The sequence below is a fragment of the Pseudorca crassidens genome, chromosome 7 (assembly GCF_039906515.1).
Source record: "Pseudorca crassidens isolate mPseCra1 chromosome 7, mPseCra1.hap1, whole genome shotgun sequence".
Taxonomy (NCBI): domain Eukaryota; kingdom Metazoa; phylum Chordata; class Mammalia; order Artiodactyla; family Delphinidae; genus Pseudorca; species Pseudorca crassidens.
In genome coordinates, this window is record NC_090302.1 from 1,100,744 (window position 1) to 1,127,234 (window position 26,491).

At 65.4% G+C, this 26,491-nt stretch overlaps 4 protein-coding genes across 5 annotated transcripts; 1 reads left to right on the top strand and 3 right to left on the bottom strand.

Annotated features, from left to right (window-relative positions):
• Window positions 1-1,335: 1,335 nt before the first annotated feature.
• CLIC3 (chloride intracellular channel 3) lies at window positions 1,336-3,763 on the top strand. The gene is given in 6 exon segments (XM_067745441.1): window positions 1,336-1,370; window positions 1,581-1,723; window positions 2,060-2,263; window positions 2,316-2,475; window positions 2,590-2,705; window positions 2,777-3,763. Coding segments are annotated over 6 exon segments (1,071 nt in total). The 3' UTR covers window positions 3,190-3,763.
• Window positions 3,764-3,845: 82 nt separating this feature from the next.
• PAXX (PAXX non-homologous end joining factor) lies at window positions 3,846-5,469 on the bottom strand. 2 transcript variants are annotated; one of them, XM_067742635.1, is made up of 7 exons: window positions 5,220-5,468; window positions 5,088-5,148; window positions 4,797-4,846; window positions 4,521-4,711; window positions 4,373-4,444; window positions 4,151-4,235; window positions 3,846-4,051 (listed from the first exon to the last, which is right to left on the bottom strand). In XM_067742635.1, the coding sequence occupies exons 1-7, from the start codon at window positions 5,342-5,344 to the stop codon at window positions 4,012-4,014; spliced, it is 624 nt and encodes a 207-aa protein (XP_067598736.1). In that variant the 5' UTR covers window positions 5,345-5,468; the 3' UTR covers window positions 3,846-4,011. The 2 variants fall into 2 exon arrangements, with proteins under 2 accessions (XP_067598736.1, XP_067598737.1); XM_067742636.1 differs by lacking the exon at window positions 4,797-4,846 and having other exon boundaries at window positions 4,521-4,671; window positions 5,220-5,469.
• A 2,563-nt stretch (window positions 5,470-8,032) lies between these two features.
• Window positions 8,033-13,240, bottom strand: LOC137228295 (uncharacterized). Its single transcript, XM_067745442.1, has 5 exons — window positions 13,227-13,240; window positions 12,658-12,953; window positions 12,420-12,530; window positions 12,056-12,157; window positions 8,033-10,719 (listed from the first exon to the last, which is right to left on the bottom strand). Exons 1-5 carry the CDS (start codon window positions 13,238-13,240, stop codon window positions 10,508-10,510), a joined length of 735 nt encoding a protein of 244 aa, XP_067601543.1. The 3' UTR covers window positions 8,033-10,507.
• Window positions 13,241-15,262: 2,022 nt separating this feature from the next.
• On the bottom strand, window positions 15,263-18,581 carry PTGDS (prostaglandin D2 synthase). Its single transcript, XM_067742638.1, has 7 exons — window positions 18,407-18,581; window positions 17,455-17,594; window positions 17,268-17,344; window positions 16,610-16,726; window positions 16,371-16,472; window positions 15,778-15,803; window positions 15,263-15,409 (listed from the first exon to the last, which is right to left on the bottom strand). The coding sequence occupies exons 1-6, from the start codon at window positions 18,518-18,520 to the stop codon at window positions 15,778-15,780; spliced, it is 576 nt and encodes a 191-aa protein (XP_067598739.1). The 5' UTR covers window positions 18,521-18,581; the 3' UTR covers window positions 15,263-15,409.
• Window positions 18,582-26,491: the final 7,910 nt, after the last annotated feature.

The following is a 26,491-nucleotide window of genomic DNA, read 5'->3' on the forward strand; positions in this document are numbered from 1 at the left end:
CTTTTTTCTGCACCGCGTGTTCATTTGTCCATGCCACCATTTTTCTAACGGACGCATAAGGCTGCCTTTACACACAGGACGTCTGGCGAACAGGCGCAGGTGTGGAGGGGCCTCGGCCCTTCTCCAGGGTGGCAGGGAAGCAGGAAGGGAGCCAGGAGACCCCCCAGTTGTTGAGGGCAGCCCCATGGTGGTGGCAGGTGGTCCGGAGGCCCAGGCTCCAACTCTACAGTATGTCGAGGTCAGCCCCAGGCTCAGGGGGCCTCTGCCAGGAGCGCTGACCACTGTTGCTTCCGGAGAGGGTCTGTCGGGCTGGGAGCCTTGACGGGGGAACGAGGCCCTGGGCTTGGAGTGGAAGGCGCCGTGCATATCCCACTGCTGCCACCAGGTGGCGCTGCCCCACGATGGCTCCTCCCTAAGCCCCCCTCCCCCCCCAGGCGCTGGGCCCCAGTGTGGGGAGTCCGGTGAGTGGCCCTTATCGGGGCGGGCCGGCAGGCGCACACCTGTGAGGCTGCCCACTCTCCCAGCCTCCTCTGGCCTCCTTCCAGTCCAGGGTGGGGAGGTGGAGCGGGGGTAGGGGGGCGAGGTCCCCATGGCTCAGAAGATTGTGGCTTCTAACCCCAAACGTTTTCTCTTTTAAAGGTTAAGAGCAGGGAGAAACCCGCCCTGAGCCCACAACGGAGGAGCAGGGGTGTGGGGTCGGCCGGGTAAAGACACCTGAGCCCGGCCCGTCCCCCTCGGGCACGTTTGGAATGTGGGCCCTGCCCTGGGTGGGGGTGGGGGGGCTGTATCTAACGGAGATCAGTACGTGGGAGGGGGGCGCCCCTCCCAAGGATTTATCACTCCTGTAGTGCCCTGGTCGGCAGATGCGGAAACAGGCTGTGGCCGAAACAGGTTGTGGCCGGGCTCTTCATCTCCCTCCCGCTCCTCGGCTTTCTGGGCTGGGAACCCTCACAGGCGGGGGGGTGGGTGGGGGTGGGGGTGGGGGGTGGGGGTGGGGGGGTGGGGGGTGTCCACTGCAGGGAGGGCTGTTGGGCTCACGGTGGGGGCGGCCCTGCTCCAGAGCTGCCCCCTCCCAGGTCGGCACCCCGACTGCCAATGCACTGGCCTCCTCCACCACTCCGCCCCCCAAGCCGTGGCGCCCCCGGTCCAGCTCCCAGCACTCAGTTCTCCACGGTCACACCCTCACGCCGGCACTGAGCCCTGGCTGCCTGTGCGCCACCTAGGTGACTCCACAGGGCGGGCTCCCGGGCCGGGGAGGGCGGGGCGCTCGGGGACCCTTAAAGGGAGCTCCGCACGTCCTCGCCCAGGCCCTGCCGCCGCTCGAAGCTCCCCACCATGGCTGAGACCGCCAAGCCAGGCTGTTTGTCAAGGTGCCGGGCTGGCCGGGCTGCAGGAAGGTCTGGGGAGGGCTGAAGGGTGGGTCTCTGCGGCACGGTCCGCACCCCTTGCCCTGCGCTAGGCTCCGGCTGTCCTTGGAGGCTGCGTAGGTGGGGGCGGCGAGGGGGGTAGCGCCGGTGAACCATTCCCAAAGGGCTTGGGGTGGCCTCACCCTGACTCCCAGCCTTGACTCCCGGGCACAGCCCAGCCCTCCTGAAGGAAAAGCCCCTGGGGGGCGGGCACGTAGCAGGCAGGGAGCAGTGCCGAGACCCGGTGGAGGCTGGGGTCAATGCAGCAGAAGAGGGGCTGTGCCAGGCAGCCTCCGTGCCTAGATCTGCCGACCCCAGTGAGGGGCTGCCAGGGCCTGGCCTCCTCCCACCCTTGAAGCCCGGGGCAGCGAGGTACCCGGTGCAGCAAAGTGAATCACTCCGGAAACAGCTCACTTGTCCCACCCCTTGCGACCAGCCTGCAGGCCCTGGTGCCCAGGGGCCTGGCCTCAGCCCATGCTCTGAAAATAAGGGCCGAGGGACCAAGCTCCAGAGCCAGGCTCCCGCCTCTGCACCCCTCACCCCGGTGCCCTGGCCCAGCCTCCAGGCTCTCAGCAGCGCTGCAGCCCTCCCCGCCTCCCAGGGACCGAGTGAAGGGCCCTCGCGGCCGCTTGTCCAGGCCATGCCCAACTGAGTTGGAGCCCTAGCCTTGCTCCAACCTCTTGGCAGTGGGAGGCCGCGGGGCTCCTGGGTGTGCTCCCTGCTCCGACGCCCCTCTACGCCTCCCATCCAGGCAAGCGAGGACAGCGAGAGCGTGGGTCACCGCCCTTCTTGTCAGAGGCCCCACGATCCTGCTTCTCAAGGCGTGTCCTTCACACTCGCCACCGTGGACCCCGCAGGTGAGCCCCTGCCCCGGGAACCCCTTGCTGGCTCTGGCCCTCCTTGTGCCAGCCGCTGGCACCCTGCCTTGTGCCCACAGGTCCCCAGATGTGCTGAAAGACTTTGCCCCGGGTTCACAGCTGCCCGTCCTGCTGTATGACGGCGACGCCAAAACGGACACGCTGCAGATTGAGGAGTTTCTGGAGGAGACGCTGGGCCCCCCAGAATGAGGGCCCGGTGCGGTGGGAGGGGCAAGATGGGGCCCTCAGGCAGGACACCCCCAGGACAGAGCCCGGGGCCCCGCAAGGGGCAGCAAGGGTCTGACCCAAAACCCCTCCACCCTCAGATTCCCCAGCCTAGCGCCCAGATACAAGGAGTCCACCGCGGCGGGCAATGACGTCTTTCACAAATTCTCCGCCTTCATCAAGAACCCGGTGCCCGCGCTGGACAATGATGAGGAGGGTCCGGAGACACGGCGAGGCTGGGGGGAGTGGCGCCCCCGGCCGGCTCCTCACCGCGCTCCCCGCCCCCAGCCCTGTACCAGCATCTGCTGTGCGCCCTCGCCAAGCTGGACAGCTACCTGCGCGCGCCCCTGGAGCACGAGCTGGCGCGGGAGCCGCAGCTGCGCGAGTCACGCCACCGGTTTGTGGACGGCGACCAGCTCACGCTGGTCGATTGCGGGCTGCTGCCCAAGCTGCACACCGTGAACGGGAGCGCCGGGCCAGGGGGGGCAAAGCTGGGCGGGGCGGACCCTCGAGGAGACCCCGACCGCGCCCCTCGCCCGCAGACGGTGTGCGCGCACTTCCGCCAGGCGCCCATCCCCTCTGAGTTGCGCGGCGTCCGCCGCTACCCGGACAACGCCCTGCAGGAGAAAGAGTTCAACTACACGTGTCCACACAGCGCCGAGATCCTGGCGGCCTACCGGCCCGCCGTGCGCCCCCGCTAGCGCGCCCGCCTTCCCCGCCACCCGCCCGCTCCTCTGCAGCCCCAGAAAGGCATCTCTGCCTCAGTGAGCGGGTACGGACATACGAGGACCAGAAGCCCCGCAATTTCTGCCACCCCCAAACTCCCACCGTGAGACGCTCAGCTCCAGATGACAGCCAGGAAGGACCGGCAAAGAACCCAGTGGGCAGCGTGCGGTCCATACCCCCACTCCTCAGGGATGGCGGGACTGGATTGGGCTCCCAAACCAGTCAGGCCAGGGTGGGGCGGCAGGATGGCTGGGGAGGGTGGGGAACAGAGCCCCGTCTGGGCAACTTGGGTCTCCAGGCCGGAGGGCGGGCCCATATTCCTCAGCTCTGCCCCAGGTGGCAGGCAGGCCACCCCCATCTCCCTGGTCATCTCGTGGGGTTTGCATCAGGGAGGCGTGTGCCCGGAGGGACAAGAGCAGAGTTCTAGCCTCTCAGAGCCCCAGCCCCACCTCACACAACCTTCTTGGCTCCTGGGCTGGCCAGGCAGGGACAGCTGGGCAGGTGGGGAGAGCCAGGCAGCTCCACCATGGAGCGCAGAGCCTGACGCGGCCCCACGCCCAGACCGCAGGCCTGGCAATCCCTGAACCCTCTCCTGGAGCCAGCCCCCAGGAACCAGAGCCTGGCCCTGACCTCTGTGACCTCCGCCAGATGAAGATGTTTATTTGACGGGGAAGGGGCTGGAGGAGCAGGCCTGTTCCTGCCTGGCAGCGGGATGGGCAGGTGCCAGTGGGAGGGTCCCAGGGGCTGCCCCTCCCCTGGCAAGCAGCCTCCCGACGGTCACACTTTTTGCTGCACCTTCAGGGGTCGTCGAAGTCTACACCACCAGCTGGTTTCTTGCTGGGAGAGAAGAGGGAATGACACCATGGGGGTGTGGACGGGCGGGCAGGGTCCAGGGATGGACCCTGGGCACAAGAGGGAGGGGGAGTGGGTGGGCACCTCTTGAAGCCAGGGTTGATGAGAGACTCTCCCGGACACCGCCTCTTGACCCCAGGTCCAGGGCCAGCTCTCTGAGGATCCGGGTCTGGGGAAAAGAGAATGAGGGAGGGGGGCTCTTGAATCTAGCAGGATGCCAGGGCCACAACCCCTTCTCCACACAGACAGATCCTCTCTCTGGGGAAACTGAGTCACCCAACCCAAGTCACAGGTGACAGGCCTTACCTGGTAAGAAGAGCGGAGGGCCCACCTGCCGGGAGCTCTTCCTGGGGCTGCTGGCCGTCTCCTCTGCAGCAGCTGGGGAGAAAGCAGGAATGGAGGCCCCAGCAGGGGGACCCCAGTGAGAGTGTGAGATGCATACCCCCCACCCTACCTGCCAGCCGCTGCTCCAAGCTGCACACGCGCTCTGCCAGGCCCAGTGTCAGTGCCTGCAACCTGGAGGCTGCCTCTGGGACCGGCACCTTGGAGAGATCAAATTCCAGCGCAGAGGGCCCCCCTGAAAGGGTCAGGGATGCTCTGTCCTCCTGCAGGGTGAGAGTCACAGCTTGCTGCTCGCAGGCTGCCCTGGGAAAGGAGGCGGGCTGAGCGCTGTGACCAGACCCACTCGCCGCTCGCTCCCCATCCCACCTGCCCCCCCCCAGGGGCTCACCTGAAGCGAGGGGTGATGTCTTCAGCCGCACTCAGGCCAAAACGGGCTTTCTACAGGGCACAGGGACTGGTCACCAGGTGCCTGACACCCTAGGACTACTGGGGACACCCCAAACCTGCCCGACCCAGAGCCGCCCGGTACCAATCTTAGGACTACAGCTACAGAGCCGTGGGAAGGGTGTCTTGACCCTTCCGGGGAATCCCAGGCCGCCCCCTTCGATCCCACACGTGGTCCGCGCTGCGGGCGTGGGGTGCTGGAGGCTGCCGGCCGCCCAGGAGCCCTGTTACCCACGAGGGCCGCCAGGCTGTCCGGCGTGAAGCAGGTGCTCCAAAGCTCCGCGGCGTCCGTCACACTGCAGGGGAGGGGCTGTCAGGCAGGACCGCCCGCAGAGCTGCCCGCAGCCCTGCGGACCCCGCTACTCACTAGAGGTTGAAGCCGCCGCGTTCCCACGTCCCACTGCCCTCCCCCTCGCAGTAACACACGAAGCGCGGGGGTCCGGGGCCGGGCGGCAGCGTGCAGAGCGGCGGCGACAGCGGCGGCGGAACCATGGCACCTCGGCAGGCGGAGGGACCGGGCGGATCCAGGGCCGCCTCGGGACCTAGGGCCACCTCGGGACCTAGGGCGCCTGCGCGGGCGGAAGGCTTCCGGAGCGGGGACGGGGCCCGTGCCAGTGGGCGGGCTGGGGGTGGGGGGGGCAGTGCCGAGCGGTGCCCAAGGGGCCTGCGCGGGGCGGGGCTCGCTGGGCGGGGCTTAGTCACGGGACGGTGCTTGCACCGGTGGGGGCGGAGCTTCGTGCGCAGGGCGGGGCTCCCGGGCTGGGCCGGCGTGTCCTGAGAGCTGTTTTACGGGACAAGGGCTGTGCAGCGCGCTCCGGGACTCGGGAGCCCGCGCACACTTCGGGGTCTCTTTGAGCCTTACCCCCTGCTCTGTCCCCGCTGAGTCCGGGGTTCCCCCCCTTCGCGCAAACCCTGACTGGGCGCAGGCCGCGCCGACCACTGCTCTGGCCTCAGACTGCTTTGACCCCCTCGCTGATTGCTGCGGCCTCCCCCTCGCACCCAGCTTCCTATTGTCAACTGAAACAAGTCAAAATACGAAAGTGAATAAAGTACGGTAACCGGTGCAACAGGCTTCCGCCACTCGTTCATGCATTCCACAATGTTTACCCAGCACCTGTTCTTTGCCTCGTGTTGTCCCGGGCCTTGGGCACACCTTCATCAAGAGACAAGGTCTCTGATCTCCTGGAGCTTGTGAGAGCTCATGGGATGGACAGATAAACAAACGAAACATGCAATCCTCAGGTCGTGCCAAGTGCCTGTGACCTGGAAGAAGAGAGAGGTGGAGCGCGCCAGGAAAGAGGGTACCAGGCAGAGGGGGCAGCCTCTGCGGAAGCCCCATAGTGGACACAGAGCAGCTGTGCTCAGGGCTTTGCTAGAGGCCAGGGTGCCCGCAGCGAGGCGTACGAGGGCGGCAGGTGGGTTTGTAGGCTGTGCTGATGCACTTCAAGTATGGCTGCAGCCAGGCCTGCCTCGTCGCCTGCTTCCTCCTATTCGACAACCCTCACGCGACAAGCCCCTTCCCATGAGGCTCCTGCCTCAGGACCTCTGCATTCGCGGTTGTCTCTGCCCGGCACCCCCTTTCCCCAGAGTTACTCACTCCCTTCAGGTGTTCACTCAAAAGTCACCTTCTCGGTGAGGCCTTCCCTATTGTTTTATATCCAGTTTCAGCACCCGGCCCAACATCTCATGTCCTCTCTCCTCTTTCATCTGTTTTCCAGCTTGTCACTACATAGAGTACATTCTGATTAACGTGTTGTGACAGCAGCCTCTACGATGGCCCCCAACCACGTGCCTCCTGCGTTTGCACCTTTGTGTAGCCCTCCCCTGGGTGTGGGCTGGATTGAGTAACTGGCTTCTAGCCAATAGAATGTGGCAGAAGTGATGGGCTGTCACTTCTTTCTTTCTCTGGAATTGCTCACCATGACATGAGGAGTCCCGTGGCAAAGGACCAAGGCCTGGCCAACAACCAGTGAGGGAGCTGAGACACAGACCCCTCCCAGCTGAGCCTTCTGATGAGAACACAGCCCCAGCCCGTGGCTCGACTGCAGCCTCTCGAGAGATTTTGCGCCGAGGGTCCAGAGCACCCAGGACCGGATTCTTGACCCTCAGAAACTGGGAGACAATACACGCTGTTGTTTAAAGCCACTGAGTTTCAGGGTAATCTGGTCTTCAGCAGTAGGTGACTAATATAGCTATTTATCCTGTTCATTGCCAATTTTCCCCATGAGGTCCACAAGGGCAGGACATTCTGTTTTATCTGCCGCTGTATCCTCAGTGTCTAAACAGCGGCTGGCACATAGAGATATTCAATAAATATGTGAGTGAGCGGATGCAGAGTGGGGAGTCTTTGGAGGGTTTAAGCGGGGGTGGGCTGGGGAGTGGTACTTCTGATTTATGTGTATAAAGCCCATGTTGAATGCCATGAGGTGAGGGGATGAAGGGCTGTGGGAGTGGAGGTGAGGGGGCCAGGGAGACTAGAGGGCTGCTGAGTTCCTCAGGACAGAGCTGTGCCAGGGGCTCAGAGTGGAGTTGGAGAGAGGTGCAGGGGAGGAGGGGAGAGATCATGGTGACCCCTGCATTTAGGAAGAGTAGAAATGCCCTTCCCAGGACTTCCCCAGTGGTCCAGTGGTAAAGAATCCACCTTCCAATGCAGGGGACGCGGGTTCGATCCCTGGTTGGGGAACTAAGATCCCACATGCTGAGGGTCAGCTAAGCCCATGCGCCACAACTAGAGAGAGAAAACCTGCACGCCACAGCTAGAGAGAAGCCCACGCGCTGCAAAGAAAAATCCGCGTGCTGCGACTAAGACCTGACGCAGCCAAAAAAAAAAAAAAAAGTGCTCTTTCCAAGACGACTGGGCTAAGGCAGGACTGGAGAGGACATGGGCGCCTCTCCTTCGTCTTATGAGCTCTTGATATGGCTGTATGTCTGATGGAGATGAATGAAAGCTGCTGTGTACACAAGACTCTAGAGGATCAGGCCCAGAGATGTGAGTGTGGAGTCACCAGCCCCCGGGACAGCCTTAAACATTAGTCCCTCCAGGCACAGTGCTCAGGCTCTAGGAAGTTGTCTCTAGGTAGAATGTGGTAGGCTGAATAATGACCTCTAAAGGTATCAGGTCCTTAATCCCTGGACTTGTGTTATCTCATATGTGTTGACCTAAAACGATAAAATAGCCAGTTATTTTGCCAGCAGCGTGGGTTTATTTGGGAAGAGCAAAGAATCACAATTGAGTGCATACAATCTAGGGGAAACCACAGGCAAATCCGAAGAACAAAAGACAGGAAACTCTTTTATAGAGGAGAAGGGGGAATGGGGTGGGGTGTTCTAAACAGAAGAGTCCATTGGAGGAAACTGGGAGTTGGAAGTGTGGTGGCTTTTCATTGGCTGAACTGTGCTGGTCTCTCACTGGCTGGGCCGTTGCTGGGTGGGAAGAAAAATCTTCCTCCTGCTGGGTAGTAACTAGTAACCTTCCTGTTGGTCTGCAATTGAGGCTGCACAGTATGGGGTGAGGTCTCCCCCTTGTGGCCTCCTGACTATTTTAAATAAGGTTTCTGTTTATTCATCTTTACATGCTTTCGCTAAAAGCATTGCTGGTCAACGGTCAGGTTTTTTACAGATTCAGCAACTTTCGTCCCTTGATGCCAGGGAGGACCTGTCCTGGGTGTCCTGTCCCATGTGGAAGGGAGAGTGCACATATGAGAAGCCTACTGCGATCACATTCACGTAACAAGGAGGGGTAGGAGGGAGATCCCTCAGGAATTTCCCATCTAAAGTTTGTGTCTTAGAACAGCGAAAAGAGCAAGAGCACACTCAACACAGAAAGAATTAAACAAGCACTTCGGGAAGACACAGCTGATGAAAGAAATTTGCACATATTAAGGTATGGGGAAGTTATTCTGGATTAGACATACTTTGGCTTGAACTTTACGCTAATTAGAACAGTCTGTCTTATGGCCCGTCAAACGTAAACTGTGTATCTGCTTTAACCATTAAAAAATGAGGAGGAGGAGGAGAAAAATGCATTACCTGATGGTTTAGAATGTCCACTTTGAATACAGGGGTAAATGCTGCGCGCTGCCCCTCCCCAGCAACACCAATGCCAGTATTCCTTCGAAGATGAGATTCCCTTCCCAGACGCCAAGGTCATGCTGACTTGCTGTGTACCTGCTAATCTGTTTTGAAAACTTGAAGAAATGTACCCTTGTCACGTTTGATGTTTGTTGTTCTGACAAGATATTAAACTGTGGCTCAGGCATCCGAATTGGAGCCGGGTGGCCATCGCGGATGTGGTTTCAGACAGTTCCTGCATCACTGGGGACTTGAATTTTCTGAGCTGTATCAGACTCAAGGTCATGACCAACTGTTCTCAAAATAGCATCTGCTAGTTGCTGCCACCAGCAACCTTCTCATCTCAAGATCTCTCCTGGCAACTATGCATTTTGGAGCCCAACCAATTCTTGCTCTATAAGCACCTTCCTTATTGCCAGCTCCTGTTCTAATTCTTGACAATTTACGTAACTTTGCAGTTTTTGCTCGTATAGGCCTCCCCCATTGTGTAGCCTGGGGAACGCAAGTCAAGTGCTTCTTGAATCTGGGTCTCTGCTCTGCAGTCCTCAGTTTAGCTCAAACAAAACTTGTCTCTTCCTCTCGTCCATGTAAATAATCAGTAACCAACCTCAGCTGGCTGAGAGGGAGGGTTGGAAAGAAAGAAAAGACACAGTTTAAGAAAAAAAAAAAAAAGAGGGAGGTTTGGGAAGAGCCCCCGTGGTTCCTCGGACCCCGTCTCTGGAGGTCAGGAGGGCGTTGGAAAGGCTGGTCCGAGGGCTGAAGGCACCCGAAGCACCGAGGTTTGGGACAATCTTTTTTCCAGTGACCCGGCTCTTTGCAGTCATACTGGTGGGGTCAGAAGAAGGCCGATCGGGGGGCCTTTGTTGGCCACCTAAGGACTTTGGCCTTTACTCTCAGTGAGATGGGACCCACTGGAGTAGTTGCGAGCAGAGGAGGGTGCCAGCCGACAGATCTTACACACGCAGCCCTGGGCTTCCGGGTGGAGAACTGGCTGAAGTCCGCCCCCGTGTGGCCGGAGCTGGGAATGCAGGACTGGGCTGATCCGCAGCCGCCAGGGGCATGACCCTTCCTGGGTCCAGAGGGCCCCTGGCGGGCTGCCCCCCAATGGGCCGTGAAGGGAAAACTGCATCTCCTCACTCCAGATCCTTCCCAGGGGACATGGGAGGGTTGAGTTAGTGGGGAAGGAAGGGACCGAGAGCCTGCTGGAGACTCTTCCCCCCACCCCGCCCCGCCTTAAATCCCTGCTCCTGGGCGATTTCCACCACGTCTTCTCTTGTTCCACGTGGAAGCTGAATGACAACCGACAGAGCAGTTGATCAATAGATCAGCTGGGAATTTCCTGGCGGTCCAGTGCTTAGGACTCAGCACTTGCTCTGCCGGGGGCCCCGGCTTTTATCCCTGGTTGGGGAAGAGAGATCCCACCAGCCACACGGCGCTGCCAGGGGCAGAAAAGAAAAGCAAGTTGACTGCGAGTTCATCACCAGTGTCTCTGCGGGCGCCTCTGCTGGTTGGCAGGTGGCATCTTGGCTGGGAGGTGCTGGATCTCTGGGCCTTCCCACCTGCTCCCACATAGTGGGACTGGTGTCAGGCTGGGGGGAGGGGGGAGACCCTGCCCTTGTAGTGTCTGCAGAGGGCCAGAGGCCGGCAGGTCGGCCAGGTGGCAGGGGCGGCGGCGGGGCCTCCAGGTGTTGGGTGCAGGTGTGGAGGGGCTGTCTGCGGTCCCTGGGATGCGGGGCTCTTTATCCCAGTGACCTCGCCGTCGGGTAGGACAGGGCTGTGTTTCTCAGGAAAACTGTCTAACCGAGTGAAGAGCAGAAATGATAGTATAACAGACCGTCACCCAGATGCAACCACCATCAACATTTTGACATATTTACAGCTGGTACGATTTTCTTCTGAACTAGTTACGTGACAGGTACTGTGCCATTTTACCCTCAAATCCTTCAGGACCAGTCCTTGAAGGACCGCGCTGTTTCCCTCAGAAACACACGGCAGGACAGAGCTCTGCCTTGAGGGCGGGGGTCGAGGGAGAAGGGGTGCTGGAAGGCCGCCTGGGGGGGGGAGCGGCGCAGACCCCCTCGGGCTGCGGTTTGGGAGGACCCCAGGGCCTGTGGAGCCCAGGCACGTGCTGGGTGTGGGTCGGGCAACTGCGAGGGCAGCACCCCTGGCCTGGTGCCCGGGGTCAGTGGGGGACCCAGGGAAGCCACTGTGATGCCCTGTCTGACCGATGGAGGATCCTACCACCCGTGGGGCCAAGCCTCGGCCCCTCCCAGGCCTAACGCCTGCCTGGGTGGTGAGGGGTCCCGCTCCAGTCCCTCTGGGTCCCCAGAACCGGCCATGGAGGGGCCTCCCTGCAGGGTTGGAGCTGAGCCCCGCACTGTCCCTCTCCGGGCGGGTCCCAGGCCTCAGGGGGACCCAGAGTGCCCCTGCCCCGGTCCACACGGTTCCTCTGCCCAACCCCCTATTCCTGCCCCCACCCAAGAAAAGCACAGCGCTGGCTTTTCGAGACAGTTTATGGTGCTGGGGCCTGGGGGTGGAGGGAGGCCGCCGCTCTTTGAGGAGGGCTGGGTACCCTGAGCCCCAGCATCACGGGCCTCTTCTCCAACCCCTGGGCTGGGTCCCTGACTGCAAACCAACCGGGCAGCAGCTGTGGGGAGGGGCGGCATCCTCTCACCTCCTCCTGCCCTCCCTGGGCCCGCCCCGGGGCCCCACTCTGTCCCTCCCCGCCGCTGCCCCAGGACGGAGGACCCCCAGAGTGCAGCCCTCTGGCCAGGAGGGGCCTCCCTGGGTCAGCAGGGCACTGGGTCCGGGCCAGCCCCATGCACTCACCTAGGCGAGGGCGCCAGCACACTGGTCTGTGGAAGAGAGCAGGGCCCGAGGAGACACCCAGTGCCCCCTCCCCGGGCTGGAGGCGCTGCACCCTCCCCGGAGTAGCCAAGCCTCCTGGCCTGTGACCCCCCCCTGAGGGGCACCGGCCAGGGCACCGCCCACCATCCCCTGGTCCTCCTGTTCTGGGTCCGGGGCCAGTGGAGTGAGGCTTGGGCCCTGGCTCCCCCCGACCCGCCCCCCACCATCAGGGTCTAGGGTCTTTCAGCTCCTGCAGCCCTGAGCCGGCACGGGGACAGCGCTCACCTGACTTGGGCAGCAGGGCGCCCTGGCTGCGGTTCAAGCCCACTTGGGGTACCAGCTGCTGCATCTTCTGGGCATCTTCAGGAAATGGCTCTGGGGCCCGGGCTGAGAGCAGGGAGGGCCGGTGAGCAGAGAGGCAGGGCTGGGAGGGGGAGGGGGAAGTGGGGAGCAGGGGGTGGGGAGGGACCCCAAGGAGACACTGGGAGATGGTGGTTCCACCTGCCACCGAGTCAGAGCTTGCTGCGAAGGGCACGTGGGCACTACAGACCAAACCTTGCATGTGGCCCCCAGAGAAGGCCGTGATGGGCTGAGGGACGCGTCAGGAGTGCTGCCCCTCTAGCTGGGTCACCCACCACCCATCACCCACTGTAGGGCCGCAGCCAGACGTTCCTAACGTCCCGCTTCTGCGTCTTGGAGTACAACACGGTGAAGTGCTTGTAGTCGGCGAAAGCCACCCGGATGTTGGTCTGGGCCATGGCTGGGGAAGCGAGAGCCTGCTGAGCTGGGCGCCGGCTCAGGACGCCCCGTCCCCTCCGCACGGCCCTGGCCGAGCCAGCCCTGCCGCTGCCCACCCTCTGTCTCTCTCCCGGCACTGCCCACCTCACCCGCGCTGCTGAGCCGCCCGTCCACGGCATCCTTGGTGAGGGTCACGTCCGTCTTCTGGCACCCGCCATCGGGCCTGGGGAGGAGGACCCCAGCAGCCTGCACAGTAGCCCCGGTCAGGCCGCTGCGGCCCCACTGGGCCCCCTGAGCGGGGAGGGTCCGGGCCAGCCCCCAGCCCCTGAGGACGCTGCCCGACCATGACACAAACGGCTGCCACTTAGGTGCTGCCGACGGCCGCGCGTGGGCGATGGTGTCCAGCCTGTCCCAGGGCCCACCTGTCCCCGCCGTCACATCGATGCTTAATCACACAGGTGCTTTATAATTCACTTACAGGTCAGGAGACACCGTGGGGGGCAGGGGGACACAGCCTGGGGTTGCGGGGTCTGTGGGGCCTTCCGGTTTCCCCTCCAGACACACACGCACGTGCACACCCACACACGTGCGTGCACGTGTGCACACACGCAGCGCACGCACGCGCACACCCCCACGCACACCCCCCACACGCACACACAGCACACACTCGCAAGCACACACGCACACACCCACCCACGCGCACGCACACAGCACACACCCACGCGCACGCATGCACACGCGCACGCACGCACGCACAAGGACGCTGCTCCTCCACGCCCAGGCCTCAGGCGGGCCCCTCGGGGAGCAGGCGAGCTGCAGCTGCTGCTTTAACGGCCCCCGCAGCCTCGCGCAGGGTCAGGGTCGGGCCTGGCTCTGGCTCCCTGACGGGTCAGGGACACCTCTGGCTCCTGCTGGCTCACGTCTGACCTCACACCGGCCGGGCCTACGGCCAGTCCGAGGTGGGGCTCCTGGGATCCCTTAAGCGGGGTACCCAAACTTGAGGCCCAGGTCGCCGTTGGCCAAAGGGATCACCAAGACCGCGGGCATCTTCATGCTGTCCTTGGAGTCCAGGAAGCCCTGGTCATCTGACACCGCCCCAGCCGTGCACCAGATGCCCTGGAACTGCAGGGAGGGGACAGGGAGAGCTGGGGGGCAGCCCCTGTGCCACAGCCTCCCTGACCTGGAATCAGGGGGCGGGGCAGCTGCCACTCATCCGGTCTGAGGCCTGGGGAGTGGCAGTGAGCACAGCCCAGAGGCGGGGCTGAGGGGCCTGCTGTCCTCCGCAGCACACCCACCCCAAGCTGGACGAGCAGACGGACGCGAGCTCTGTCCCCTGTCCCCAGACATGAGCTAAGCTTGGGCCAGAGAGGGTATGGGCAGGGCTGGGCTGGGCTACCCCAGCCCTCCAGCCTCTCTGGGTAGAACGCAGCCAGAAGGAGGCTGTCTGTGAGGAGCAGGTCTGGCCTAGGGAAGTCTGGACACACCTGGCTGGTGTCAGAGTTGGCCTGGGTGGGGACCTGGGCCCGCTGGGGATGCCGCGAGCAGCGCGAGGGTCCAGCCAACGAGCAGCACCTGCAGCGTGGTGGAGGGTGTCTCTCGTCGACTGCACGGGCTCAGGGGCGGGGTAGGAGAGTTGAGGTGGCCCCTCCCACTGTGCCTTTAGGCCCTCAAGACACCCTGGGGCGCTGGCATGCTGGGACAGAGCCCACTGTGATGGGCTCACGATCGAGGTGCACCCTGGAGCACCTTGGCCCAGTGGCCCCCAGCCACCCCCGGCCAGCACAGGTGTTTCCTCCTGGGGAGGGGCCGTATGCCCGAAGCAAGGGGAGGCGAAGGCCCGGCAGGCGCTCTGGGACGGGGCCCCCAGCCCTTGGCCGAGGGCCAGCCTCAGGCCCCCTCCTCCAGGAAGCGTCCCAGAAGTCCACCCTCACCTCTGAGCCTCACACCCTCGGTGCCTGGGCGGGGCCTGGCTGACGTCTGCCTGGGTGGGGTCTGGTGGGCTGCAGTGGGCACTGCACATTGTGAGCCAGGAGAGCCCAGGACAGGGGCCTGAGAATGGCCACGCCGGCCAGGAATCCGGGGGCTAGCAGACGGTGAGGGACTGCGGGGAGGGGAGACCGTGCTTCGGGTCTCTGGCTCAGCTTTGGTGCCAGAGGCCTGGCGAACGGGCAGGGCCGTGCCCTTGAGGCCCAGGCCAGAGGCCAGGCGACTGGAGACTCTCAGGTAGCCATGGGAGATGGGAGGGTGGCCTGTCTCCAGCCCACTCAGTCAGTCTGTCCCAGTCCAGGGGGGCACGGACACTCCGGCCACCTTCGTCTTGGTCCCCGCAAACCCGTATCTCTGCCCAGCCTGAGTGCACTAATCCCACGCCTTCAAAAACTGCCCTGGGCCTCGGGCCTTTCCCGGACGGGGGGCAGCGGGCAGGCTGTGGGCACCTGACCAGGACCGGCTTAGCTGCCGCTGGGCCTTGAGGGGCTGTGGTGAGATCAGGGCCCCGAGTGGAGTGGGTGGGGGACGCGTCGGCGCTTCCCCTAAGCTGTCCTGGCCTCTGACCCAGCCGTGTCTTCCACTCCACCAGGCGCCTGGCTAGCGGGCCCTTGCTCACCCCTTGGGGGTGTCATGCAGAGCCAGCCTCCAAGATTTTACAGGGGGGGTAGGGAGACCTAAGAGGGCGGCGGTCAGGTCCCGGGGGCCTGCCAAAGCCAGGCCCAGGGGGGCAACGACTGCAGGACAGACAGACAGAGGCCAGGCTGCTGACTTGCTTCCGGAGTTTATTCTCAGAGCTGGGATAAAGCCCAAGGGGCAGGGCCGGTGGCGCAGGAGCCGGGGCTGGGGTCTTGGGGGTGTTGAAGGAAAAGGCTGAGCAGGGCAGCATGGCCAGGTCCTGAGGGCTGGGGTCACCTGGCCAAGAGAGCAGGACCTGTCGGTGTGGCGGGCAGCACCGCAGTCCGGGCCCCGGGCCCCAGGCCCCTGCTGGCTGCAGGCCACGGGGGAATGGCCGTCCCAGGGCCCCACCCCCTGATGGGGGCCTCCCCGCCCTGCCCTCCCCTCCCCTCCCGGTTCCTGTTCCAGCCGCCAGCCCCTCCTACCCCAGCGACCTCGCGCGGAACCCCGGTGGAGCCCCCTCCTCCTCGGAGCAGCCCCAGGGGCCTGGACCAGCCTTGCATGGTGGGTGGGGCTGTGGGGAGCGTGCACTGAGCGACCAAGTGAGTGAAGGAACGCATGGGCGGGCACCGCTGGGTGAAGGCGGCCCCCAGCACCCCACTCACCTACGTGTTCTCCTCCATGCACTTGTCTGCCAAGAAAAGCCCGGGACGGCGGTCAGCGCCCCAGGCCGGGCCACCTGCCCCGCCCCACCTGTCGCTAACCCCGCGGCCCTGGAGAGCGTCTCGGTTGACCCTCAAACTGCTGACTGCAGCACACCACCCCGCTCCCTGGCCCCGCTCCTCCAAACAAGGAGGGGGTCCCGTCCCTCCGGGGGCCCAGAGCAGGCTGCCTGCCCCAGGGAGGCCGTGGGCGCTGAGACTTCGGGGAGCCCGTGCTGAGCCCAGGGCGCTTGTCCCTGTGTCCCCACGGGCACACCCACCCCTAGGGCTTGCCCCCCACCGGGCTGGGGGCCTACGTATCCTGGGGGCCGACCCGGGGCCTGGCACACAGTGGGTGCGTGGTGAACACGGGGAGGGGGTGTTTCAGGCCAAGGTCACGGTGTGGAGGACAGACTGCCCACACTCTGGAGGCCGTGTACCGGTCAGCGGGCGGTCGGCTGGATGAACCCCAGGCCTCAGCCACCCCCGAATCAGGAGACCGTGTGTCTGCCTGTAACCTGACCTTAATCCCTCCCGTCAGATTAGCGGCCCCTCACCAGTCTGCGGCAGGAAGACAATGCTATCCTCTGTGAAGCCCTGGGCCTTGGCGAAGGTGGCGAATTTCTCCTTGATCTCAGCTTTGGGGGCCTGGGTGCGGCCTGGGGCAGAAGGAGAAGCTGCTGGCCTCCATCCGGGAGACCTCGCTCGGCCCCCACCCCCAGGCTTGGGGAGTCCCCAAGCTGCCCCGTGGGCCGGGCCTCAGGCCGGGCGGCGGGAGCTGGCGTGGGGCACGTACTGTAGAGCGTGGCCATGCGGAAGTCCTGGCCGGGGCCTCGGAAGCTCTCGGTGTAGAGCAGGGCATAGGCCTCGTAGTCCGTCTCCACCACCGACACCTCGTGGTTGCCGCTCCAGTCTGGGGGCCCAGGAGACAACCGCGGTGGGTCGGGGACCCCTGGGGAGGGCGCCTCTGTGGGCCGGCGTGGGAGGGGCCCTGATGCCCCACGCTCTGTCCAGCTGCCTTCCCTGCCCCTCCCCAGCCCGCTGCTTCCTGCCAGCACAGCCCAGCGGCCCCAGACCAGAAGTCCTGGGGGCCCAGCAAACACACAGGCTCAGAAAATCGGGAGTTCATGGGACAGCCACAAACTCTGCAGCCAAACTCCTCTCGGGAGGAGGAGAGATTCGCAGTGGGGAGGTCGTTCCCGGGCCGGGAGTGAGGAGGCCCGAGGTCCTGGGGCGGAGAGCTGCGGAAGGTGTGGGGGAAGCCTTGGGGGCAGCGGGACGGGGCAGCAGACAGCTGGGGAGATTCCATCCCGGGGCAGATCCAGGCCGACCCTGGCAGAGCAGCCATCACCGCCCCCCTCCATGTCCTGCAGGGCAGGGTGTCACCCAGAGTCCCCGACCAGCAGGTGTCACTCCTGAGTTGACCCTGGGGTCTGGCGAGGGGCCCCACTCACGGGGGCTGGTATAGCTGTAGCAGCCTGGGGGGCCTGCAGGACGCAGCAGCAGAGTCCGGGTCTCACACTGGTCTTTCCTGTGGGCAGGTCACCCGCGGGTCAGGGGTCAGGCAGGGGTGGGGGCTGTCCCTAGACCGCGACCATGGGCAGGGAGCTCTCGGCCCCAGAAGCCCGCCCCGCCGCCCACCTGAGGAAGGTAGACGTGAGATTGAGGCCACCGTCTGCCGCGGGGGCCACCACCGACTTGCACATGGACAGCACCTTCTTCTTCTCCAGGAACCAGCTCGAGTTGGAGGCGAGGCCCGAGGTGAACCAGAGCCCCAGGAACTGCGGCGAACGGCCCCCACCCTGGTCAGCCGGGACCCTCCCGGACGCGCCATGGTGGCCGCCCCGCTCCTCCCCCTCCCCTCCCCCACTCTCCCCCATCCTTCCCCTCCCCGCCCCTCCCCCGCCCTTCCCCCTCCCCCTCCTCTCTAGCCCGGCCCCTCCCCCTCCACTGGGTCCGGCCTTGCCTGGCCGTGGAGCTGGCGCCAGAGGGCGCCGAGGCCGTCCCTGGAGGGGTCGGAGCAGGGCGCGGGGCTGCGAGACCCACTCCGACTGTTCCCACAGCTCCCGAGGGGGAGCGCGCCGCCAGCTGTGTGTGTGTGTGTGTGTGTGTGTGTGTGTGTGCGCGCGCGCGCGCGCGCGGAGTGGGGGGAGGGTCGCGAACGCGCGCGCACTCGGTTGCTGTGGCCATCCCCTGGCGCCGCCCTGTGCAGCATCCCCATCTTCGCGCTCGCCCACGGAGTTGTGTCCTAGGACCCAGGTGTGGAAGGTGTGCCTGTTTTCCCTGGGCATCGTGAGCTCGTTGGGCTAACCGTGTTGGGTCAGGGCTGACGGGCACGCAGGTGATCCGCGTGTCTGCATGTGCCGTGTGGGCGCTCGTGGACACAGGTTCTTCCCTGCCAGTCGGGGGTAATGTACCCAGATCTTGGTTGGCGAATTGCCCGGGAAGGCCTCTCGTGGTCAGCCTCCTCCTGCCGGTCCAGCCCTCCTTCCCTTCAGCACCCCCTTCCCAGGGAGAAAATTGGGCCCCAGGGAGCACCCTGCTCCCTACACGGCCCTGTCCCGCCTTGGGGACCCGGCAAGGAGCCCCTCACCTTGTCCTCTTGGAAGTTGGGCTGCAGGGCGGCCTGGGCCTGGGTTGGAATCTGCAGGACCCCCAGGATCCCCAGCAGGGCCAGCCCTGTCCACAGAATGTTCAGAGCGGCCATTCTCCCAGAGCCGAGCAGGCAGCGCAGGCAGAGAGGCAGGCAGGAGGCGCGGAGGCCACCGGGGAGACCCCTATTTATGAGCCTGGCTTGGCCTCCACCCAGGGCACAAGGACAGCCCACTGGAGGCTCGTGATGCTGGGGGCAGGACAGGGCAGCTGAGCCCAGCGGCCGCTGAGCCCCCCACAGGGCTGCTTATGTAAGAGGCACTGACTAGGACAGGCCTGAGCGCTGCCACAGCAGGGTGAGCGGGGGCGGGCGGCCAGAGGCCCCTGCGTGGCTGGTCCTTTCTCCAGTCCCAGAAAGTCCCGCCGCAGCAGCCTGGATGGGGGCAGGGGGCAAGATCCTCGGTGCTGCCCTGCCTCTGGGGCCTCTGGTCACTTCCCACTGGGGACTGGGAACCCCCCCGCCCCCAGCCCAAGCCCTACCACTGTTCCATCTCCAAGCCTGGCGACCCTGGGAGGGGAAGCGAGGCCCCGTTTGCACTGTATGAGTTTGATCCTGAAAGGCCCAGCAGGCCCCGGGGTGACGGGAAACTTGGGCCACGGTAAAGAAGTCAAATCTGTCCCCGAAGCAGAGGCCGAGGGCCGGATGTGCTGGGCACAGCCTCCCCCGACAGCCAGCTGTCGGGGCTCTGGCTGGGGCCCCTGGGCACCTCTTTCAGCCCGGGGCCCCTCTGGCCTTGGGCGTAGGCCCATCCCCCGCACCACGCATCCCCGCCTGCACCAGTCCCGCCCACCCTGTGGAGCTCAGCCTGTCCTGTTACCTGGGGTGCTGAGGCTGGTACCTCCCCCAGTGGCAGCGGATTACAGAGAAGGCCACCTCCCTGCAGAGGCCTCTCTGGGTTGATGGGGTCCCGGGCCCTGTTCACATCTGGCAAGTGTCACCTGTCCCCCTGGTTCTGTCCAAGGCCACCCCAGGCCAGCCAGGGCCTCAGCACAGGACTGAGTGCGGTCAACGGCTCTGAGCAACGGTGAGTGGGGTGGGTGTGAGTATCTGGGGTACGGGCTGGGAGGGATGAAGCTGGGGAAGGAGGTCCCGTGTGTGGTGCAGACACAGAGGGGACGCAGCTGTGGCCGGTGAGGGGACAGGGGCTGGTCACCCCTAGACGTAGGCCCGGCTCCCGGCAGGGTGCGGGCTCCCGTCCCAGTGCCTGGCACCTTCCGCCCGGGAGCTGGATTCTTGGCAGCCCTGGCCTCGGGCTTTGGAATGGCCCCAAGGTGGCCGGAAATTATCGAGGGGGAGGTGTGGGTCAGGGCAACTGCCTGAATGGGACCAGCATGGGCCCTGCCACCCACCTAGTGGGGGCAGGAGGGTGGGCATCAGGCCCACGGGGGTCCTGGTGAGGTCAGGGTGCCTGCAGCTCGGCCCTGCCTGGACCCCTCGCTGGGGCTGTGAGGCCGGCGTGTACCGCCCTTTGTCGCCCCTCCCCAGTGGCCCAGGGGTCTGGGAGCGCAGACTGGGTTTTCTGAGGGGGCACCAGGGAGCTCCCTCAGCGGGGCTGCCTGGGGGAGCCGCTGGGTGGGCAGTGCTGTGCAGAGGGTCTCCTACTTTCTCACCGGTGCTGGGGCTGTGGGAGCCTTTGGTGTACGAGGCGGAGGCCAACATGAAGCGGGGGGGGGGGGTGGGGGGGTGGGCAGAGAGAGATAGGAGGCACCTGCGGTGGGGGGCGGAGTGTGATGGGGGATGGGGGTGGAGGTAAGGAGGGCAACGGTGCAGGGGAGGGGGCAGAGGCAGGCCTGAGACCCCCACCCCTCTGGCCTGGCCTCCCATCAGCTCCCGCCCCTCAGGCACTGTTCATGCTCTAGGCCGTGTGGGGACAGTCCGTCAGAGCAGGCAGGAGTGGGGACGGGTGCCCGGACCTTGCACTGCCCCTGGGCTACCCTGGGAACCCCTTCGCAGCGCTGGGGCCTTTCGTGGGCAGGGCTGGGCTGAGGCTGGGGCCCTGGACTCCTCCCCCACCCCGGGCTCTCCCTCAGGTGCCCCTCCAGCCCCTTACCCAGTCCTCCTGGAACTCGGGCTCCAGGGGACCCTGAGCAAACTGGAGTTGAGTGGGGGCTTGGGCCTGGCCCAGCTGCAGAGGACCCAGGGCACGATTTCGGGGCCCAGGAAGTGGGTTCCTGGGCACTGCTGGGCCCGGCAGGTGGAGGAGGGGTCCCCCTGGGAGCCCTATTGATGGGGACACCTGGCATCGGCCCCCCAAGGGCCGATGATTCACCTTCTGCCAGGTCCAGGTAGGGTTGGGCCATTGCCAGCAACTCCTGCAAGATTTCTGTCCCTTTCTTCCCTCCCCCTGGGGCTGTGCAGGACGGAGGCTGGGCACGGGAGCGAGAGGGGGATCCCACAGGCACCAGGACCCCGCTGTGCCCTCTGCACCCCTCCGTTCTGCTCTGAGCTTGGCCCTGCGTGTGGTCAGCAGCGCCGGCTGGGCCATCTCCGCCCTCCAGGTGGTGGGTACGTGATGGACATGGGGGTGGTGAGGCTCCTCCTGGCACCCACTGAGCGCCAAGTTGCCCGGTCCTGGCAGACCAGGGGCTGCTCCCTGGGTCTCAGGGGGACAGGTCTGAGAGGGCAGGGTGCCTGCCCTGAGCCCGGGAGCCAGACCCTGGCCTCTCAGGAGCCCACTCCCAGCCCTGGCACCAGGAGAGACCCCCGGGAGGCTGGCCTGGGGTCCCCGCCTTGGGTTCCTCCCCGTCTCTGGGCCCATCGCAGAAGCTGGCAGCTCTGGGTGCGGCTGGGCTCAGGCCTTCCGTGGGCCTGGGGGCATGTGAGCCGCAGACCTGGCTGCTCAGCGATCAGTGGAGCTGAGGCTGCAGTATCCCTGGAGCCCGAGGCCCAGGCGTGCGGGGGGATGGGCACCTGCCCGGGAGGCGAGCTGCTGGGCTACAAGGATGCCGAGAGTTGGCCTGGAACTTGAGAGGTCACTGCTGCCAGCCCCCTGCTTCTGGCCCAGCAGGTCAGAGGCAAGCCCGGGCCCAGGCCTAGGCTTGATCTCCTTGGGGGGCAGTGACGGGTCCCAGTCCCCAGGCAGTATCCCCCAGAGATGGTTGGCCCTTCAGAGCTGAGGCTCTCCCAACACCTGGTGGCCTCTCGCTGACCGGTGGCTAATGGAGTGTCCGCTGGTCTTGGATTGGGGATTCACAGGGACCTCATGGACCCCACCTACTTGCTGCTTGGCCATCAGTGCCCCCAGCCTGCGGGAAGGGGCTCTGAGGGAGCACTGAGCTGGTGGGCAGGGGAGGCCCCACTGGACCCCACCTCACCCTTCAGGCCTGTCCCCCGCCCTCCAGAGGTGGCTCACAGCCCCGGAGATCACCCCATCCGGCATGCTCCTCCCATGGGGGTATCCCCAGCCAGTAGATTTTAAGTAGAAGAGGGGCAGCGCCCAGGGTCACCTAGAAGCTTCTAGACAGAATACTCCAGAAAATCACCGAAGGCCTCGTCCCCTTTCCCTGCCCCCTTTCCCAGCTCCTGGACGGGTCCAGCCTCCAGGGCTGCCCTGGGAAAGACCCGAGGCAGCCCGGTGGAGAGATGGCCAAAGCGGAGAGTGGCCGTGCTGCCTGGTGGGGCACTGGGGCTGCAGCACGAGACCACCAGGGCTGGGTACCGACGGGACAGCCAGCTCAGGGCTCCTCCGGGTGCAAGAAGCCCTCCACGCCCCCGCCTGGGCTCCCCAGAGGATAGCTGCTCTGAAGTTTAAGGAGGCATCCCAGACTCGGAGTGTCCCCGAATGAGGCCCTCTCTGAGTTTCTACCCAGACCACAGGGGGCCCACTCTGCCCCCTGTGCTGGCCCGGCCTCTGTCTCCTCGTCCCCTCTCTGCTTTGGGTTGGCCACTGTCGACACCTGGCGATGACCATGTCTCCACCTGGCGTCTTCTTTCCCAGCCCAGGAGGTTGCGCTGCCCCGGGAGCCAAAGCTGGGGGAGGGCCAGGGGGGTGGGATGAAGCACTGCTGCCAGACCCCAAGGGGCCCAAGGATGGTCACGGCCAACCCGAGGCTCCTCCTGGCCAGCAGGAGCCCAGGGCCGGCCGGCTGCCTCTGGAGGTAGAGTGGCTGCAGCATTCTGCCTTAGAGAGGGGCCTGGCAGGGCTGTGGGGAGAGCGGCCTGCCCCCCACCACGGCCCGCAGCCCCCAGCCTCCCATGTGTGTGACACTCTGGATTGGGTGACCAGAGCAGGTGGCTTCCAGAAGCATCCAGCCCGGCGGGGGGTGGTTGGAGCTAAAGCATGTCCCCTCACCTGTGGAAGGCTGGGTGCACGGGCTCTGGGTAGGAGGGGCCTGCGGGCACCAGGTCTCCTGGGAGCATCGACGGATGGGCCCTCCTGAGTCACTGCGGCCAGGCTGGGCCCCCCTCCCCCCGAAAGGACCCCAAAGCCAGGACTGTTTCTTGTGGGGTCTTCCTCATCCAGGGCCTCAGTGAAGTCTCCTGATTCTGGAAGTTTTCTCGTGCCTGTGACCTGACCGTGCCAGGCTGGCCCAAGGCGCTGCAGGATCTCCTGGTCCCGCCAGGGGAAGCAAGGCCACCCCTGGGGCCTGGGCCTGAGGTCCTTGGACCTGGGCCTAAGTATTCTCCTGCAGTGGGCGCTCCTGCCTTTCACTCAGGGCCCAAGGTGACCCCTGGTGGGTGGGAGCCACGGCTCTGATCAAGGCCTGCAGCAGGGGGGCACCTAGCAGGGGTGGTGCTGGGCAGGGCTCACCTCGGCCAGGAGCGTGCCCAGCCCTTGGGGGCGGTTGCCGGGGAGTTAAGTGGGGACAAACGTCAGAGAGGACACTCAGGCTGCCCGGCCTGGGCCTGCGACCCGGGGCTCTGGGTGCCGCCCCTCAGCCCCAGGACGCCACTGTCGTTGCGCAGTCCTGCCGGCCCATCCGGGCACCAAATGTTTACTCCTGGTGCGGGAGGGGTGAGGGGGACAGATGTGGCCTCGGGAGACGAGGCACAGGCAAGGCCTTGACTGGCTGTGAGGATGGGGTCAGCCAAGGGCCAGGCTGGGCTCCAGAGGGGGTGGGTCCAGCATTTCACGAGGGCCCGGCCTGGGCCATCTGAGAGCGGGGAGGCCAGGCAGAAATGGGGCGGGCGCTGGAGAGCAGGAGGCCTGGGGCGCAGGGAGGGAAAGGGGCAGGGCCTCTGGCTGCCTCACCTCGGTAGGCGCTGCCTGGGCCCCAGGAGGCCCCCAGTGCCCCAGCCTTCCTCACAGCCCCCTCAGGCCTCGGGGGACACTCGCTCTGTGAGGCCTGAGCGCTGGTCGGAGGGGCAGGGCCTGTTTGCACAACCCCTGCCCCCAGCCCAGGCTCCTCAGGCAACGCCCACGGGCCCCAGGCTCACTGCAGAACGGGCCGCCGGGCACAGAGGGCGTGCACGTGCCTGTGAGCGTCCGTGCACCCGAGGGCATCCTCCCTGTGCGCACGTGTGCGTGTGTGGGTGTGTAAGTGGTGTACGCTCATACGTGAGCTCTGCGTGTGTGAGGTTGTCACGTGTAAAGGCCCAGAGACAGGAAACACCAGGGACGCTGGGAAACACTCCTGAAGCGAGGGGACAGGGTGGCCCAGGGCAGGGGGGCCTAGGTGGGGAGGGTGTGGCCCGAGGTGGGGGGACCGTGTGGAGGGGGGAAGGTGGTCGGAGCAGGGGCACCTGGAGGTCTGGGCAGAGGCAAAAGAGGTGCCTGGGGCCGGGGTCCTGGTGGCGGCCTGCTGCCTCCGCTCTATGCTCCCGACGCAGTTAAGGAAGGCCGGGTCGGGGCCTCCCTCACCCGCTGGGTCTCTTCTGAGGCCCTGAACCTACTTGTGTCCTTGCAGCGTTAACCTTTCATCTCAGGACTGCCCCCTCCCCAGCCCCCAGCACAAGTCCCACGGGCCTGTCCCCGCCTTCCCTTGGTCACACAGACGGGCCCCTGTGCGTCCTCTCTGCCCTCAGGGTACCCTCCCCTGCCCTGGCCTCCCCATCTGACAGGCTGTCCCCCCTCAGTCCCCTCCTCCGTGCCCCTCGTCCAGGGCCGCCCTCGCTGTGCCTTTGCTTGGCCGCTGCCCTTGGGACCTTCTGCTGCTCGACGGGTCCTGCCTGGGACCCTCTTCTCGAGCCCCAGCCCCCAGCCTTGCTACCTGGGTCCTGATGACCTGCTTACCAGGTGGACCTGGGCCAGGACAGGCGTGTCTGAGGTCTGGTGCCCACCCCAGCTGGGCACACAGCCCCTCCTCAGTGGACACGGCCGCCCGGCCCCTGCACCTCAGGCCCTCAGGCTCCCGGGCCCCTTCCCCAGTGTCGGCCCCCGGTGCCCCGCCCCAGCTGCCGCAGACCTCCCAGCGCTGCTTTGGGGCAAAAGGCAGTGTGGTCCCGGGAGATGCCCAGCGTCTGGACAAACGCGACAGGTTTCTCCCTCAGCTCAGAATTCAGCTCCTTCCTCGGCCCCGTGACCGAGAAAGGGGTGAGTCCTGGGAGGAGCCTCCCTCCAGACCGCGCCCCTCTGTCCTCGTGGCCCTCGACCTCCGCGTGGAGCGCCAGGGAGAAGTGCTGACAGCTATCTCCACCCCGCGCGTCTCCTCCTGCTGGTGGGGGGCTGCTGAGCACGGCCTCCCTCTGGGTGTCCCCCAGGCCCCCCCTGGTCGCCCTGTGACCTAAGGAGCAGCTCTGGGCCCTTCCTGGGTGGGAGAGCCCCCTTCCAGGCCTCTGAGGGGTCCTGGTCTGGCTGCCCCTGGGGACAGGGCTGTGGACCCCGTGTGCGCGGGCTGGGGCCCCGGTGGGGAGTGCTTGGGCGGAGGGAGGAGGGAGGAGGCCCCTGGTTGGAGGGGCTTTGGGGACGGGGGGCGGGGCAGGTGGGTGAACCGGGTCGGGGAGGCTTGGGTCCTTCCGGAACAGTCCTGTTGCCACACGTCTCCCCTGGCGGCCCATCCCTCAGGGGAGCCTGGCGGGAAGGCTGGCGGATGCAGAAGTCGGGTGTCCTAGATGAGGTCACCAGGTCCCCTGGGCCCGTCTCTCTGCCACCAGCCTGGACCTGGGTACCTTCCTCCTTCCAGCCGAGCTCTGGCTGCACCTACCTGGCTCCTCTCCCCATTGCAGCCCGTGCTGGCCGCCCTCCCTCGGGCTGTTAGCCTGCCCGCCTCCAGGCAGGGGCTCTGGGTGTCCAGCCTCATCCTGAGGAGAGAGAGGTGATGGCAAAGCGATGGTCGTCCTTGAGCTTGAAGATCGCCGAGGCCGTCCTGAATCAGGACTGGTCCTCCCCGAAGGTGCTGCCTGCTGGGCCACGAGGGAACGCTGTCCCCGGAAACTGCGCCGAGCTAGGGCTGAACAGGCCCCGGGAGGCCCGTCCCACACCGCCCGGGCATCCAGGAGCTAGGGGCCCTCTCACCGGGCAGAGGTCCCCGCGCTGGACCTGCCCCGAGGCACGAGCAGAGACCAGAGGCTCCCTTGGGTGTGGCAGGGACAGGATGACCCTGACCTTCCCGAGCCTCAGTTTCTCCGTCTGTGCAGAGGCACCGAGATGTTCCCGCCTCACCGGTGCTCCGAGGGCTGTGGCCTAAGGCAGGGCTGGAGTCGGTCTGGGCCCGGCTGCACTCGCCCTCTTTCCTCCTGTCCAGGCGAGTCCTGAGCCTTCCGCCCCAGATGCCCGCTCGGCCCACCTTCTCCAGGCTGTGCCAGGGATAGACCTTGTGGCAAGGCCAGTTCGGGCCCCGGGGTGACTGAAGCCCCGGGATATGTTCGGGGCCCTGGGCCTGGGTCTGCCACGCTCCCAGCAGGATGAGGCCACCCGCAAGGGTCCCAGGGGCTCCATTCTGAGCGAGGAGGCAGGAGGCCTGGGCGGCCGCTGGCCTGGCAGGTGGTGGAGGCGTGGCGGAGGGGCTGGCCTGGGAGCCCCTGTTAACGGGTTCACCTGCTAGCCGCCACCCCAGGGCAAGCTCACCTTCCTCCAAATCCAGTAAGGGTGAGGTTTTGCCCCTTTGTCTCCTGGGTGCAACTGGGCCAGGGGGAGAGGTGCGAGAG